This window comes from Mizuhopecten yessoensis, unplaced genomic scaffold (assembly GCF_002113885.1).
Source record: "Mizuhopecten yessoensis strain PY_sf001 unplaced genomic scaffold, ASM211388v2 scaffold716329, whole genome shotgun sequence".
Lineage (NCBI taxonomy): Eukaryota > Metazoa > Mollusca > Bivalvia > Pectinida > Pectinidae > Mizuhopecten > Mizuhopecten yessoensis.
This window is the reverse complement of record NW_018480062.1, coordinates 57,234-75,697: the sequence shown is the minus strand read 5'-3', so window position 1 is coordinate 75,697 and position 18,464 is coordinate 57,234. Positions and strand designations below refer to the sequence as shown.

Genomic DNA, 18,464 nt, shown 5'->3' with positions numbered 1-18,464 from the left:
AAGTGAACTGGAGTGCATTTCAATGTTTTGTCAAGTGCACTTCCTTGTTCACTACGTGTGCACTACGAAGTGCACTAGATATCAAGTTAAGTTTCCTCCCAACTGTAGATCTTCGTATCAGAGAACTTTCTTATAACTGACCTAGCTCGCGACCTGCTGTAAGCTTGGTCACTCCGTCGGTGATAATACAGTTATTGATGATGACGTACATACATATAGTACCTCAGAGATACCCTTGATCTGAGTTTCATAATTGATAAAAATCCCCTCCTATTTTGAGGGTGTGACAGAGGTTAATACACGCAAACATCCACCCCGAGGTTCGACGATTTCCCTGTTACATCATCAAAGTAGGGGATATTTTCTCCTATCCTATTATTTTTATCAGATACTTTCTTTGTTTTGCAATTGACCTCTCCCATCTGAAGTTGATTGTGACGTCATCATTTATTGTTCCCCTGACTTCATTCTCCGTAATGTTTGGATTTTGCGTGCCACCTGTCATACTCTTGGGGATGATAAAGATATGGTAAACGGGTAAAATGGGAGATAATTCAGTGAAAGGTGGTCCGGTTGCGCACTGGATAGTGCACTCGCTTTCACCATCACGTGGGTTTGCACCAGGTGCTCCGGTTTCTTCCCACATTCAGTCCACCCCCCCCCCCCCCCCCCCCCGCGCGAAAACATTTAGGCAAACATGAAAATTGAAATAAGTGTATCTTGTTTCATAATTGCTGTAAATTGACAGGACTTTATATATATGTGTGTAAAGGTGAGGGAATTACAGATCTTTTTGAAAAACTGAACATTTGACTTGCAATTGCAATAGGGACTTGAACAGTTGTTTAAGAGCAGTGACAATAACAACAATACATTTTAATTTGTCGAAGCCCTTTACCTTAATATCAGTTTTAAATGAATAAATTACATTTCCCAAACTTCAGCTATACTATATAACTGTTCAAATCAAACCCTCTCTGATTGCATCATAACAACTCGTAAATAGCCGAGGTTGTTTTTATTTGAAAAGTCCTTTAAACGTTAACATTTATCTGATTTAATATCTTAATTAAGATCCATCGTAAACTTTCCAGTGCAATTAACACAAATTATTAATAAAAAAATGCAAGGTCACTTTCACAGGAGTGAAACAGAAAATGCAATTTGAAGCAGTAAGCAGTTATTGCAACATTCAGGTACATTTGTAGCAGGTCTCTCATTCCTTTGATCATTATTTATATATATATTTATATTCAGTTCTGGCCAGTCAGAAGAAGAACATGATGACAGTCACAAGCCTATATTTGCTAAAAATAAACAAGGGCTGCTGAGGACAAAATTGGAGCAAAGTAATGTATGACAAGGATGATATGTATATTATTTACAACAAGGCTATTTAAACTCCCCCATGTCATCAGGTCTCTGTCAGCGGGGATATGTAGATATTTAATCATGTTATTGTCACTTAAAGGAACCGTGCCGCTAACCTTAGTTTTTTTATCAACATGATAAATCTGACATTTCTCATTTATCTTACAAAGCAAAAGTTATCAACATTTCGAGTATACCACACTCAGGAAGTGAAACGAAATAAAATACAGATGTAATTTTATTTTTTTACGCGCCGTAAAAAAAATCGATATTTACCTAACGTTAAGCATGAACAGACACATACAATGTAATGGCGATAACCTTGTTAACACGTGGTCAACCATGCAGGCAGACAGAATCGGTGAGAAAAATAAATAAAAACTGGAATCAGATCAACAGCGCAATAACGCGAAAGTGTACATCGATGACGCCTTAGGTCCATGGAATACGCTTATGGAGGACAAGGGTTCTACCACTAAGTATTTCAAGGCTTTTACTTGATGGCTTAGAGTAACATTACCCCTTACCCTGTCGAAGTTATACTCGCTTTTCGCTAATAATGACGTAAACATAGCCTAAACCCTGCTTCTGTTGAGAAAAGTAGTAGTCGGGGAGGGGTTTGCACGTTTATAATTGACATAACTATAAGTCAGTCCACGTATTTAATCTTTTCAAGCCAATGTACATATAGTACTTATAGAACTTTACGACTGCTACCTTCATCACTGTTTTCCCGACATATTGCAGCACAGTAATTTTATGTTATATTTGTTATAACGTGTTTATGGTTCTTTACATTAAAATTAAGCTTTAACGGTAATACATATACTATATTGACAGCAAACGAGTTTTGGCAGTTACCATTTGTCCATACAAATATCAAAATTTTGGATAATTATATTTATCACATAACGGGCCTAATTTACTTTGTCATACGGCCATGCCATACAAATGTATTTCACACGTATAATAAAGCCTAAAGGTGCTGCGATTGGTCAAAAGCATGGAAACATATTCCTACAAGTATTAAATATTTTTACTCTACCACATGATACAGTTACTGTTATTTAAGATGAATTTGAGATTTTGCTTTTTTAATAATCATAATTAGAATTATTTTCATTGCATTTAAAACTGTTTATCATCAAAAATTAAAAAAATCTGGCACCACTTTGCACTGCGCAGAACGACCATACTAGGATCGGAGTTTTTAATCTACACTGTTTAAAGGGTCAGCTGATAACATTCACTTGTGTTTGAAGTGTCTATGCTATAACGGAGAGTGCTGTATCAAATTAAATGACATGGTCACTCATGTAAGATCCTCTATTTGTATTATATGACTTCTGTGTACAGTGTTATGGTAATAAATTCATAACATATCTTTTCTTTATAACCGCGAGTAGTGAACCCTTTAGCTACGCTGGTTTCGCCTAATTGAATGCATACGACAGATGCTCGTAAATATGAAAAAAAATCAAACTCATATCATCAGTCTAATATGAAAGAAAATTCCAGACAGAACCTCTTTTCATAAATAGGACCATACCGGGATATCTTAATATTTCATGTTGATACTGCTACAATACTTCGAACAGACATACACAATTTCTAGAAATAAACCCAATTGAACATAGACGCCATAATCAAGAATACTTACCATTCCTCAAGTAGCGTTTGGATGAGATAAACTCACTTACTACACAGGTGAAGGGATGCCTCCGACTAAAAAGGTTCGCGAAAGTCACCAGTACCAAGACATGAACAATGTGAGGCGTGGAGAACGGTTGCGTGTCATGTCTTGTAGTGACAAGATCTGCAAGTGGAACCTGTTAGGAATGCAGGGGGCGCTACTGGCTACACAGATGAAACCTGTGTATTTCAGCTCCATAACCCTAGGTAACAATACGATCTGTAACCCTGGTACTCCATTACTTGAGACCAAACCAACAAGACATGAATACGCCTTAAAGTTCTCCACTTCGGTTTTGTTATTATATACACTTTTAATATTTCTAACTGCTATGAACAAATATGACTTCCTGTACCTCATAAGTTTCCGTAGCTTTGATGTAAAGCAAAACTTTATTAATGGATAATAAGACTAAGACTAAGCATTTGAAACAAATTTATAACGGTTGAAAGAAATTAAGTGCGTTTTTATAAAAAAAAACAACAACATTTGTTTTATAAAAAAGAAAATTTGAAATATTATGAACATGAATATTCTATACAAGTTTTATTAAATATGCCCATTTAAGGAACTTTCTACAACCACGGACACATAGCTCGAGCAATGTGCTGCAGACTAGAAAAGGGCTGCCGAGTTCCATCATTACCAGATGGTTATAAGGTTAACCATCCATTACTTGGCGCTGTCTCCCGAAAGAAGAACCCACGACGAAGCGTCGAGAAATCAAAGAAACTTTGCATTAACTGGAACAGTGCGGACGAATGCGCTGAACTGACTAATGGAACAACAGGCGTACCAAACATCAGCAGCGGATTTGCAAAACATAAGTAAGACTTTTATGTTAGATAAATCTAATATGATACATATGTAACTATCATTGTACAGCAAAACTTAAGAATTTGATGTGAAAGAGAGATGGAAAATATTCTATTATTGAAACTGAATAAAAACATGATTTTTGATTGTGCTTAAAATAACAGGTATCGAATAACTAAATAAATAGAGAGTTCTACTTCAGAGTTTTAAGGAAACTTTTTGACCTAGAGTACCAGCCCTTGTCATGGTATTCATATTCTCCGTATTAAGTTTTGTGAATTTATAATCCTTTGACTACTACAGATGTTACGTGAAGGATAAGCAGTGTGTATGTATCTTTTTTATGGTTGTTTTTATTGGCAACACTCAAACTACGAACAACTCTAAATGTGTAACAAATCTCACTAGATGATTATATTTTTGGAATACTTCTGAGGAACATGATTTAAGCACAATTTCATAATAACAAAAATAGTTATAATATTTTTAACTTGGTGATTTACATTGACAGTGGAATTGAAGGTAAATTTTAAAAAACCACAGAACTTTGCATGAAATTAAAGAAGGTACAATGCTATTAACATAAATAATATAAACTGCATTTAAATAGAATACGTATGCAACATACTTAACTATTTAAATACTGTATGTTCAAAGAAAGATACCAATTTACACAACTAAATGAAAAAGAAGGAAAACCGACGCATATAGTTTGAAACATTTTGTAATGAATTCAATCAATCAACATCGGTAAATATTTGATATTTTTTGCCTTTTTATGTTTAATTCGTCTTAAAGGTTTTTATCTACGTGTGTTTACTCCGTGGTGTGTGCTGTTTTGTATTTACATTATTGATATTCTGTTGTTGTACTGCTGGCACTCTGATATATATTAATATTGATTGTTCCATTATATAGTCAGCGATGGGAATAAAGACTATGGTATTCTAAATAAAAATATATTTCTCTAGTATTTTACTTAGCCTGCTGGCACATCTATCACATTTGTTTCTATAGAACGCCCATTCTGATTGTCATTTTACCTACATTGTATACGAGTCCAGCTCTGTATGCGAAACTACACATGTGTTCCTTTTTATTATGATTTCCAGGGGTTACTCAAGATTGTGTAAACAAGGGATGTTGCGGTCCTATGAAAACATATGTAGGAGTGCAGGCTTGTTGGAACTTGTCAAAGACGATTATTTGGAAACTAAAAATGTATCTAAACGATACCAGCGTTGCAAAAAAAGCCCTATATGAATCCTTGCACAACCAAGAGTATGGGACGTGGGTAGGACTGCCGAGAGAATGCCAGCAATTCTCAACACCTTCTGTTCGTCTTGTATACCCATAGCGACAAGGGGAAATCTTACTCATTGTCAACAAGCTAAACAATGGCTCATATCCTTTAACGATTTCTACATGGATACTTGTGTTCTAATGATTGGGGATTCCAATACAAACATACGATATAAAAAAAACATAGATATATTACAATGAAATCATTATCAACATCACTGAAACAATCATTATGTTTATATATTACAAAAAAGTACAAAAAGTACATAATGTTTGTAAGTATGGCATTTGACAATTTTTTTTCCATTTCAGAAAGCTCATTTTCTCATGAGCACCCGAACTCACGAAAAACGTTCAAAGTCACATTTAATCAACGTTTTTGCTTTATCTATTTATTGTTCCATCGATATAAATACATTCAGATGCTTTACTAGAAACGGATTTGAAGACATTTTCATGATAAATAAATAAGTATGTAAAACAATATTTATAGATTTTCTTCCGCAAATATCAAAGTAGGCCGAACTGATGGTCAAAGCTTAAACTGAATAGTTTCGGAGTCTGAGTGACGTATAAACATTAAAAAAAACAACCATACAATGTGATTTTTTTAACGTGTGATACATTTGATAACATGTTCAAGTATATATGAAAATCGAACTTATTTTATGTAAAAATAATCCACACTAACGATAGTCAACATTTTAGTTTGGGCCAGGACCGAACCCCTTGATAATGCCGAATTTTTCAGAGGTAAGCCTAAAATCAAATTTGCCCCAGCCGTTATCTTTCATGTTTAGCTGGTTGAGACTGTTAAACTGGATACGCCAAAGCGACCTAAATAATAAACATTTTTATAACAAAAAAAGTTTTATCATGAAGTTCAGTTTGTTCGTATACAATGACGTGTTTAAGGAAAACTCAGTTGATATGTACTTGCCTACTACCTCCTTCACATTTATATAATTACGACAGAGCTAATTGAACTCATTAAGTATATATTATATTATAAAGTATTCCCTTCAATAAACGTTATTTCATTTCAAACTGATATCAGGCCAGCACAATTAAAAATTCATCATTTTCATACAGTTTGCTGCATGCATGTCCTAGATTTCTGTATAAAGAATTTATGCTTACTGTATATTTTGATAGTGATAACTTACATTTTTTTCCCTATATTTTTACCATGTTTTTGTCCCTAATGTCGCAGTATAATATCCATAACAACGCAATTTTGATATCCTAACTGAAACAATATCGTGTATACAAGTTGATTTATCTATTTGATACATGTGTGCTACTATTTTACACTTACATCCAAACCCGGACAAGCGTTGTTTAGTATCAGGTGTTCTTGTACCCTTTTAATTTATACCTGTTAATAAAGTAAACATACGCAAAAATGTTAGTTTCCTTTTATGAAATATAGTTGCGATTTATGTAAGAGTTATTTCCCTTGAATAATTTATTTCTTGTGTAACTTTCGTATCGCTCTGGGCTCTAGCCGAAATCAGTGATATTTAAAGTATCAACACAAACTTCTGTCTTTTTATAATGTCCCTCAAACGGAGTGGGGGACATATTGTGTTTCTTCTTCTTCTTCTTCTTCTTATTTTGTTATTATTATTCTTTTTTCTTCCGTAGTGAAATTGTCCAACCATTTTCTCGAAAACCGCAAGTCATATCTTGATGAACCTCGCATGATTAATAATGGCCATATGTAGTTTTGCACAATACAAAATCTGTACATGAACAATTCCTTTTGTGAAGTTAAATTATGTGTACAATCAAAAGAATATTCCCCTTATCTGATAGTTGGTTATGAATTTATCGAACTACTTACTCATAATCTCCTACAAACTACATCAAAATGTTGTATATTTGTTAAATTTAATTCCTTGTATGTCATGTTTATCTAACAACGATTGTATAAAGTACATGTCATTGTGTAAGGTATGTTTACTTATTAATAGTTTACAGTTTAACGGTATTTTTGCTACTATTTACGTTTTTGCTTCTCATCCCCGGAGCTGAAATCGAATGCATCATGATCGAAATATAGAGATTACGATTGGGGCATTTAATATACCAATGGAGGATAGACACACATACAGTACATTGACAAATATGACCGAGACATTCTATTTAACCTTGTAGTGTCTCGGTAAAGCTGTTTTTAGGAATGTTTGTTAGTTGTTCCAAATGCAGTGTCAGCTTAAAAGGGGTATTCGAAAGACATGAACATATATGAAATCTAAACAAGTCAATAAAACTATATATCATTTACATTCAACATTATTGAGGTTTGGTAATATATGTAAACAAAAATCGTGTCGATTTTCAAATAAATAATTATTCTAAACTCTCTGGTAGTGACATGGTTTTCAGTTATTCTACTTCCTCCATTGCATTCAATTTTATTATCTGTATTCATTTTGACAGAAATAAAATAGCCTCTTAAAGCGAAATAGAGAAAGACAACCATGCAACTGGTTGGACAGGTGACCCAAATATTTTTACGTCAGATCGAGGAATCGAAGCGTTACCGTCTTTGTGAAAGGCGAGTGCACTATCCACTGCGCCACCTGACCACCACATCGCCTGCGCCACCTGAACCCGACATTAACTGCGCCAGTCGACAAACCAACCACTGTTTGACTGTTACAAAATATTTCTGTTGATATATCTTATTATAACATTATTTTTATAAGCAAGGTGGTAAAATAGACATGGCTAAACGGAATATTTTTTAGCCTGGGTTTCTAGCACGTTTACACCTTCGAGACAAATGTACCTTATATTTCAGAATGCATTTTGAGAAGATCGGGCATGCGCACTTGGTATTTCGTTAATATTAAATGCCTTGAAAAAAGATATGATGTACATTTTAAACATTGACTGTTGTCCCCGATCATGATAATCTTGGATTATCCGCTGTTACATGCAATGCAGTATATCCCTCTAGGTAGTAAAGATTGCCGTGTGTAAATCACCCAGTGTATCGTTCTCTAAAAGATGGGGGAAACTTCGATATAATACTCCTCGTTCTATGTGCTACCTAGCTTACCGGTAAGACAACCTAAATTCCTCCACAACCATCTGTATTTGCGGGAAAATACGTAACGATTATTCATTTACAAACCGTACCGGCAGAGAGATTATGAGACAAACGTCCTTGTAACAGGGAACTATATGGCCGTAGCAAAGTCTACATTTTTTAGATTTAATTTTAAACGTATATTTCTTTAACAGTTTTCATATATTGCTACCATGTGGTCATATTCATGTTAGAATGTAATCTACTTTGTATTTCTTTGTCATTCAAAGCACCTTTGTTAATGCCTATAACATAAAAAAATCAAAAATTGCCAAGCTCATTAGCAACAGCCGGAATGATACGTGTAGCAAATCCTATTTTTTTTTCAAATCAAGATCTTCTGTCAATTTTAAAGATAATAAATGCGTGTTCAACATGCTGGTATGTAAATTAAATGATTAAGAATATGCAAAGTGGAACTATTTGTTACCTAACTGTGTATTTCATCACCACTGACAATGCGAAAACGGCTGTTCAATTAATGTTGTTTTCAGGACGGTGCATTTTTTTACGTGAAAAAGGCTATTTTTCTTCATTTCAAATAGTAAAGGTGAATGTAATAGAGCGTAAAGGTTTGAAATGAATCTTTTTAACATCTATGAGGGTATGCAAAACATTTGCGTTTAAATATATGCCATGATGTGCGTTTAATGAAATCAATAGGAACACTCTCATAAACATATGTTATAAATAGACATATTAGATCTGTTTAGAATGATGTTAATATAATTGTTTTGTTTGTACTTCTCGTCCAACTTTCGAGTGACTGATCTATATTTACATGTTAAATCTATTAATGCGACAGAAGAGGTTAAACAGAAATAAATTTCAAAAAGTGTAGTATTAATGTACAAAATCAACATAAAAATAAAGAAGATAAGGTGGAAATAGCTACATTTCCCAAATTTAGTTTTAAATGTAGAAAATAAAATTTGTAACAGTTGGAAGTGACTGACGACAGCTTGTTGATGTTTTGTTTATACATTCACTCCACCACTTCATCTCCGAGAGTTCTTTCGACATTGTGGAATTCACATCATACAACATTGTATGTAATAACTCTACAAGGATGAATACATCGTTATTTCTGCTGCTACTTTTGACGACTCCCCTGGTAACTGCGAAATCTATACCGATTATACATGACGGAGAAGGTATGTGTTGTCAGACTTAGTGGAAGCATCCGTATGACTTTTAAGCTAATTACGCGTGTAATTTATCAAAAGATCTGGTACATAAACTGAATCTATAAGCATGAATTTACTCTATCGAAAATATGAACAGGATTCAATGAAGCACTGATAAATCTGTAATGATTTATTGTAATTTTGGTTTCTACAAATCAGATCTTAAGGAACCACTATGATTTATGCTATAAATCTCCATCACGATCATCCGATCACGACTGAAGCTAGTTTTTTGGATAAATATACATCAAGAACAACAAAGAATAAAATATATCCAGTAAATGTCATTTTATTAAATGACGAATAACATGGCAGACATGGATAACAACAATGTCAACCATGTTGCATAAACATATTTACAAACATAAACAATATCTTAAATATATATCAAAAAGGTGGAGCACGAGAATACGCCACTTAAATATATCCAACTATTGTTACCAAACAATGCGGGCCTAGAATGTGAAGCTAAAATTTGCATGGGTGGGATGGTGGGACAAAGAAATTCCGAGCAATACTTTCACCTTGTAAATTTTATGTTGATATCACATGACGTTAATCTGGATATCTGATTGGCTGATTGCCTTGACATAATTAGTATGGGTGTGCTCGATTTACTTCGAACCGTATGACCCTGAATCTTTCAGCTTCACATCTTACCCGTAATTATATAGACGATTAAAACATATAATATTCCGATGTACAACATAAATGTATTTATTGGTATAAATTGTATTTATGCTATAAATCTCCATCACGATCATCCGATCACGACTGAAGCTAGTTTTTTGGATAAATATACATCAAGAACAACAAAGAATAAAATATATCCAGTAAATGTCATTTTATTAAATGACGAATAACATGGCAGACATGGATAACAACAATGTCAACCATGTTGCATAAACATATTTACAAACATAAACAATATCTTAAATATATATCAAAAAGGTGGAGCACGAGAATACGCCACAGGACTGGAATGATGTTAACTAACATCGCTCCAGTCCAGCGCCACCCGAAGTCGTGTCCGAGATAGATTGTGACACTATGGGAAAATTAAACAAAACCTATACTGAAGGTTTTACAAAGAACTTAAGGAAAATGTGTACAGGTACTAATCATGATAATGCTGTGACATAGTAGGTGTGTATGTATATGCACCCTATGACACGATCATTCTAGATCTAATCACTCTTATGTAGTAAGCAGCCTTCTGCTGGCCTCAGCTACGATACATGCATTATCATAATTAGAAAAAGAAAAAGAAAAGAAAAAAAAAGAAAAACAATAAAACAAATAATAATTAGAACACAACAAAACGAAACTCTCACACACCGGGACCCATCCAAAACATAATTGAACCCTGAACGCAACTATCTTGCTAAAGAAAGTGGAGTTCATATTGAGGACTAAATACCAGAGCAGGCAAATCCTGTCCTCTGAGTAACAATTAATCCCTCACTAACCTACTAATCAATTATCAGAGCAGACAAATTCTGACCTCTGGAGTTATTTCCCAAAAATGATCTTGTTGATCTAAGCAGACACATTCTGACCTTAAAGCTCTATATGGTTGTTCCCATGATTACTTTAACAGATTTCAGAGCAGACAAATTCTGACCTCTCTTATGTTATTTCCCCCATTGAGACTTACGGTGATCTAAGCAGACACATTCTGACCTTAGAGCTAAATGTGCAATGTTCCAACAATTAATTGTTCAGTGGTTAGAGCAGACAAATTCTGAACTCTTGGAGTTATGTTTTATTCCAACATTTTATCTGGGTTGCCAGGTATCTAAGCAGACAAATTCTGACCTTAGAGTTACTTGTGTATAAAACATTGTTTTCACAAATTTTCCTTGCAATGATTAGAGCAGACAAATTCTGGCCTCAGCATAATAATTATCAAAACATCGGAGCAGGCAGATCCTGACCTCTGTGTGATGATTGGCTATATTATATCAGAGCAGGCAAAGAGTCAGCCCTCTGAGTAATGATACTCAAAAGCAGACCTCATTAGGGCAATAATAATTTACAGGATAAATGCATTGATACGGATGTATCGTTGAACAGCATTGGAATTCCAACGACCCATTCGTTGGATAACACTTTCCGAATAGCCCATTTTGGCTGCTTCTGTTGCAGCTCCTATCCGAAAGCTGTGACCCTTGAATAAAGTTGGGTCAAGCCCCACAAAAGAGATTACCTCAGTGAGTCGTTGTGTTACAAACACATATGTGACAGGCAGCCCATTGGCCATTTGAAAGAAAGGGCCATCTGTATGTGAAAATACACTAAGGTATTGCTTCACAGCTCTGACTGGACAGTACAACAGAGCCCCATCCTTTGCCACAAGATGAAGTGAAATAGGTTGGTGATCTGTGTTATTCTTAAAGTGACGCAGAACCATATTAACTGCTGGACCCTGCTCATCTGATTCTGCTATAGAGACATCTGAACGTTGAAGGACTTTATCTGATTCAGAGTAGGATTTACACACCAGTTCTCCTAGGCGCATAAATGCATTGAATGCCAGCAGGAAAAGTGTGCGTAACAGGAGTCTAATTTGTGGGTCACTCACAACGAAATTCAATGCATTCACAATTTTATACAAAATGTCTTTGGTAATAGGAAGTCTGGAGTCACTGACTCCTTTCATTTTTTGACACCCTTTTAGCATTTTCCTTATGAGAAAGGAATGAGTCATGTCTTCTAGACCTAGTATCTTATGGACATAACTTATTGCTGAAACATGGGTAGCAATGGTGGCAGGACTGTATTTGTTGCTGAATAAATGAGCAACAAAGTTGCCAACCACGTCAACAGGTAAGGGTAATTTGATGCTGCTAGGCTGTAAGAACTGTTCAAGCAATTGCCAACTACGAAGATAAGAAACTTTAGTCCTGTCTGCTGTAGCTGCAGAAAGTAGTCGCAATGCCTGCGCGCTTAGAGCATTTGTAGGTTGGTGGGTACTACCGTGGGATGATTGTTGAGCCATGGTGCTCGTCTGCGAGCTTCCTGGAATTTAAAACGAGAAAGGCTATCAGCTATAACATTTTGTTTTCCAGGCACGTGGGCCGATTTGAAATATATGTTATACCGTAATGCAGTGACCACTAAGCGACGTACAAGCTTCATAAGGGTTGGTTCACGGCAGGACTGTTTGTTGATAACTTCTACCACTGCCATATTATCAGACATAAATACTACTTTTTTGTTTTGTAATTGCTCTCCCCAAAGTTCTAATGCTAGTACAATGGGAAACAATTCTTTGATTGTAATCTGAAATGTAGCCATGGAGCTTGTCCAGGGCTTGGAAAACCACTGACTTCCAAAAACTCCTGCGTAACCGAGACTACCTGATGCATCTGTATACATTTTGAGATGTTCAGAATTCAGCCATATGTCATTTAGGAACACAGACTTTCCATTGAAGCCGTCTAAAAAAGTAGACCAGGCCCTCATGTCTGCACGCGCTTCCATATTCAACCTGATAAAATGGGATGGATTATTTGTTTTAGTTGTTAAGTCGATCAGGCGTCGCAGAAATGCACGACCTGGACAGACAACAGAACAGGCAAAGTTTAATAGTCCTATTAAAGACTGAAGCTCCTTAAGCAAAACTTTTTTCCTGGTTTGCATGTTTTGTAGAGCCTGCCTCATTTTCACCAATTTCTCCAATGGCAGCCTACATTCCATTTTGATGGAATCTACTTCTAGACCATAAATTGTGATAATAGTGGTAGGTCCTTCTGTTTTGTCTGCTTTAATAGGGACCCCTAACCTACCACACAAGGATAAGAATGACTGAAGATCCTGTTTGCATTTAGGATTGTCTGGGGGGCCTACAAATAGGAAATCATCCAGAATGTGGGACATACCTGCTGCTTTGTATTTTGTCATCATAATCCATTGTAAAGCAGAGCTAAACAATTCAAATATCTGACAGGAGCTGCTAGCTCCCATGGGTAGACAACAATCGTAATAAATTTTGTCTTCCCAGGTAAAACCTAAGAGAGGGTAATCTTTAGGATGTATTGGTATAATACGGAAAGCATCTTCAATGTCTGTCTTTGCTAATAAACAACCTGTTCCGAAACTTTTTACGAGGGAAATAACTGTGTCAATTGTATCATAAGTGACTTTGGATTTTTCTTTGGAAATTCCTGCATTGATCGAATTTCCTTCTGGATATGACAAATCATGTATAAGTCTGAACTTCCCGGGGACAGATTTTGGGATAAGGCCCAAAGGAGAGCAAATAAAAGGCTTAAAAGGGGGTTTTGTAAATGGTCCCGAAATTCTATTCATTTGCATTTCCTTTTGAATTTTTTCCGATACTGCTTTCATATTATCTCTGACTGATTTGTGATTTTTAGAATATAAATTAGCACGCCCTCCTTCATAACCAATTGAAAAACCATGTTGAAAGCCTGATAAAAGGGTTGCAGTTGAAGAACTGTCATACCCAACGAGTTCTGATTTGAGAACTTCATGATTAACTGGTGTTGGAAGGTTGGTGACTGGCCTGTTTGTTTGCTGGGTAACCGGTGGTACCATGTTTGGCCTTGAAACATTTTGCTTTGGTGTGGTTGCCAAAACAGATCTGACACAGGTGTTTGTATTTACATGGGGATGCTGTGCATGGCATCCCTCTGTTGTAGGCAAAGCAGACCTTTTGACGAGGTGCCCGTTGCACATTTTGTGGCCGCTTTGCTGTTTGCTGCTGTTGGCCACGAAAAGACCGCTGGTTAGCTGCTTTAGTGTATAGCTCATCTATTGGCTTTTGCCAGGGAGGACGATGAGCTTGTCTGAGACGACGAAATGTTTCGTCATAATGTCTCCATGCCACATCACCATGATTGCTTGCAAGGTCGCGGATTGTCGCAGCATACTTCAATAGGTTTGCTGCTTCTTCTGGGGATTTTATTATATAAATCGCAATAAAGGTGTTGAAGCATGTTGTCCATTGATCTATGGACAATTGCTGCTTCTGGGTTTGTCCCTGACTTATGTTGAGGGAACCAGCTGAAATATGTACAGAGACTGGCTCCTCTGTATATGTTGGGAGCAACACTTTCATATCTATAAACTCTTCCCCCCATATTTTATTTCTAAGTCTATCAGAGACCCCAGCACCTAAAGGGATTCCTGCTGACAGATCAATGTAGGAACTGTTTGTGTTTGTGGATGGATCCGTACACTCACCCTTGCTCCCGAACAGATTCTCTAATAAAGACATCACTGGGGAACCACTGTTCATGTCCTTGTTTTGACCAACCAATGGCAAATGATTGGGGCCTATGGGGTTGGTCTGGCAGGTAGGGTGTTGATCAACTGCGGTTGGAAGCACCGCTGTAGCCAATGCTGGTTGTCTTGTAGGTACAGCCTCCTCCACAGTGTGTATGTCCATGGCCAGAGGATCAAGAGCGGCTCGCTGACTTGGTGCCATTTGCCTCAACATTGCTGCTGCCAACTTGTCATAGTCTATATCAAATGTTTGCACCTCCTGAGACTGGGAGTGGGACCCACTGGTCTTAGAACTGGATGGAGAGGCTCTTCGTCTTTTTGGGCCACTGACATTTGTGTCCCCTATAGCAGGTTCAGTGGCTGATGAGACTCTCTTTTTGTTTTTGGGAGCCATGACAGGTTGATCTTTGTTTTCTGAAAAAGGATTAAGAGAACCAAAAATCTTGAAACATGTCCTGTGGTACCTACTTTTGTCAATCATGTACACGCATAATTAATAGGGTACACCAATTAAATCCATAATAATAGACATGTACTGTGTATACGTATATGTACCGGACAAGATAATTGTATGGCGAAGCCTCAATTATACCACAAGGTATTAATGCAAGTGGTATGCCACTGTACAGAGCACTGTACAAATTAAATTGTGTATTATGATTACAATAACACGTATGAGGCTATAACAATTAACCTGACATGGTGTACATGCAAGTTTCAATACATACATGTAATATAACTAGTAAGTGGTGTTAGGTGAGTATTATGCGTATTGGCATTGTGTAGTATAACTGTATACTATACAACAAAAGATGAATTAACAAAATGAAAAATAGAAAGATGAGTACTAGGACAGTTGACTGACCAGATAATGTGAATCTATACTCAAGAATATAAGCAACGCAATACTGTACGTTGATGAAATAAATAAATACAAAGATCCTTATGGGGTAAAATCGTACATCAAACACATCTACAGTGTAATACTGTACACTGATAAAACAATAATGTGTAGAATTAGTACTCTTGACCAGATGGTATAATACTGTATACCGAACTAAGACAGTGTAATACTGTACACTGATGACATAGTGTGTTGCACTAGTACTGTTGACCAGATGCATGTCTGAGTTGGTATAATACTGTATACCGAACCATTATAGTGTAATACTGTACACTGAACAAATAAAATTGCTCACATTAGAACCATTAGCTATGTGGTGTAAATACACATAGAATAAATCTAGTGTATTACTTTTGCACTGATGAAATAAATAGTGTATAACACTAAATAAATATGGTTAATGTTGCCCAGAGGGTATAGTACTATTACAGTGTAATACTATACACTGTTGATCTAAATATATTGTAAGAATGTTGTAAAACACTGGAACTGTTTTCAGGATGGTGTAATACTGTACACCCAACTATTACATAGTTCTGAACAGTGAACATAACACTTGACTATTGGTGAATTTATATGTGTGAGACATGTGCACTGGCATTTTTGACCAGATGATGAAGAAATTGTACATCAGATAAATTTAAGTGTATCACTGTACATTGGTGAAGTAACATGTAAATATAAACATCCAATAGTCTAGGGAAGGTCATTAAGAAATTGAATGGTTTAACCTTAGATCTGTCCATGCATTAAATACAAAATGATGTTTTGTGGGGTGAGTTACATTTGTACAATGTACAAGTAATTGTGTAAATTCATCCCAGGTATAGAGATATATATCTGCACACCTGCACCCATGCTACTGACAAAGTGGTGTTTGCCATGAACTATATACAGATCTAGAGAGATGGACATGTCTGTAACTGTATATGGAACCCCTGTCAACATCAATTAAATGTTGAAATAACCTGGCCCGTGGGTGTCATATTGTACTTCAGGCCATAACTATATATCTAGGAAATATTGCCTTATATTACTCCAGCTAGCAGACATACCAAACCTAGTGCCTGAATATATTGGGAATTTAGGAATGTATCAAACTATTCCCTGGTTATAACCTGGACATGCACTGTGTTACATACATGTATAGTACACTTACTATGGTGGTATATATATGTATACTGGAAGTTTAACTGGGCAGATCCAGAGTTAATGAACTATACAATACATTGCGAAACACAATGACATAAAAGCAGTGCATAATACTATGCTTTAGATAGCACATCATACCTGGTTCCAGCTGGTTGTCAGTCAATAGTCTTCGCAACTGTTAAGATAGCAGCCTTGACGCTCTGGAGGTATTTCCTCTGTGCCTGGACATGCAGATGGACCCCGTCCACACTCAGAAAAGATAAGGTCTTTTTCCAAAACCCTCTATGTCTCCAAAATGTTATCCGGCGACTACACTGTGCACCTTCCGACAACAATAGATTTGTCCTTACAACCTTGTCGTTGTATAAATCACTTTTGGTGGCTTCAGGGGACCGCCAAAATAATTGTCCAACCACTACGTGTCTTGCTCGGTTTACATTTAGAATATGTTCGACAATGTCAAAAATACTGTGGGCTACCTGATATGGAGAAAGGGTAGATAAGTCATTACCCCCGATTTGGAGAAACACCAAGTCTGTATGATTGAACGACAGGAGTTCAGCTTGCTGTCTGAGTTTGTGCACTGTCAGTCCTCCTCGCGCTCGGAAGTTTACTTGAAACTTATCCGTTTCAAGTCTTAGATTTGCACAATCTGAATCCTTCTCCACGAGTTCACGTAAACGGCGAACAAACGAGTGACCAATAATCACTACCTTCATAGCACATGTCTTTGTTTACTTTTCTCCGAAGGTCGTAGGTCATAAGTGACGCCGTGGTGACCTAATTAGCCATTGTGTTTGGTCCCCGCTGCAGTCAGCCTCCTTCGAAAACCTTAATTAGGCCACAAACACAGCCCCACTTGACAATCCACTGCACGGGTCACTTCAAAACACTATCTTGTAACATACGGCAATAAAAGTATGTGCAATATCCTCGCTGAATGCTAAATAAAACAGCTAATTTGAACAAAGAAATTCCGAGCAATACTTTCACCTTGTAAATTTTATGTTGATATCACATGACGTTAATCTGGATATCTGATTGGCTGATTGCCTTGACATAATTAGTATGGGTGTGCTCGATTTACTTCGAACCGTATGACCCTGAATCTTTCAGCTTCACATCTTACCCGTAATTATATAGACGATTAAACATATAATATTCCGATGTACAACATAAATGTATTTATTGGTTTAAATTGTATATAGTGCGAATGGTAGACGCTGCTGGTGGATTTCTTTGTCCCCGAGTTTTGCCGTACCCTTGATACAAGCCAAACTAATCTCTTTTGAGTAGAAGTATGGTTCATAATATCAACACTTCACTCAATATTAATTTTACATTAACCAGTAATACTTATTTGAATTTTTCTAAATTCTAATAATAACGTGTTTTTTGGCACCTTCCCCTCTGTTTCACCAGTAGTTTAAACCTGTTTAGATCTACCTTTCTTATGAACAAAGGTTGCAAGGGAAAAGGAAAACTTAATTATTTTATAGATTTTCTGATTTTGTATTGAACAGTGAACATTTATTCTAATACGATGTTATATTATATTAATAGATATATATGGAAAAAATGGTAACATTTACAATTGTCGGTATGGAATACCTGTAATAACAATGGGAATCCCACACATAAACTGCTAGCATTAAGGGGGTAAAATATGGTGTGATATTTTCTGTT

The 18,464-nt window shown here is 36.2% G+C and overlaps 2 protein-coding genes across 4 annotated transcripts in view; one reads left to right on the top strand and one right to left on the bottom strand.

Annotated features, from left to right (window-relative positions):
• The window catches only part of LOC110443150 (double-stranded RNA-specific adenosine deaminase-like), a 22,291-nt gene extending 13,055 nt beyond the window's left edge, over positions 1 to 9,236 (top strand). Inside the window, exons 11-14 of the mRNA XM_021487183.1 lie at positions 1,258 to 1,349; positions 3,079 to 3,270; positions 3,633 to 3,891; positions 4,993 to 9,236. Of these exons, the coding sequence (XP_021342858.1) occupies positions 1,258 to 1,349; positions 3,079 to 3,270; positions 3,633 to 3,891; positions 4,993 to 5,143 (694 nt within the window). The 3' untranslated portion in view covers positions 5,144 to 9,236. The remainder of the gene's footprint in view (positions 1 to 1,257; positions 1,350 to 3,078; positions 3,271 to 3,632; positions 3,892 to 4,992) is intronic.
• Positions 9,237 to 9,742: 506 nt separating this feature from the next.
• Positions 9,743 to 17,937, bottom strand: LOC110443160. 3 transcript variants are annotated; one of them, XM_021487199.1, is made up of 3 exons: positions 16,917 to 17,937; positions 14,681 to 15,136; positions 9,743 to 12,490 (listed from the first exon to the last, which is right to left on the bottom strand). In XM_021487199.1, exons 2-3 carry the CDS (start codon positions 15,114 to 15,116, stop codon positions 11,505 to 11,507), a joined length of 1,422 nt encoding a protein of 473 aa, XP_021342874.1. In that variant the 5' UTR covers positions 15,117 to 15,136; positions 16,917 to 17,937; the 3' UTR covers positions 9,743 to 11,504. The 3 variants fall into 3 exon arrangements, with proteins under 3 accessions (XP_021342874.1, XP_021342873.1, XP_021342872.1); XM_021487198.1 differs by having other exon boundaries at positions 14,681 to 17,937; XM_021487197.1 differs by having other exon boundaries at positions 9,743 to 15,136.
• Between the last annotated feature and the right edge of the window lie 527 nt (positions 17,938 to 18,464).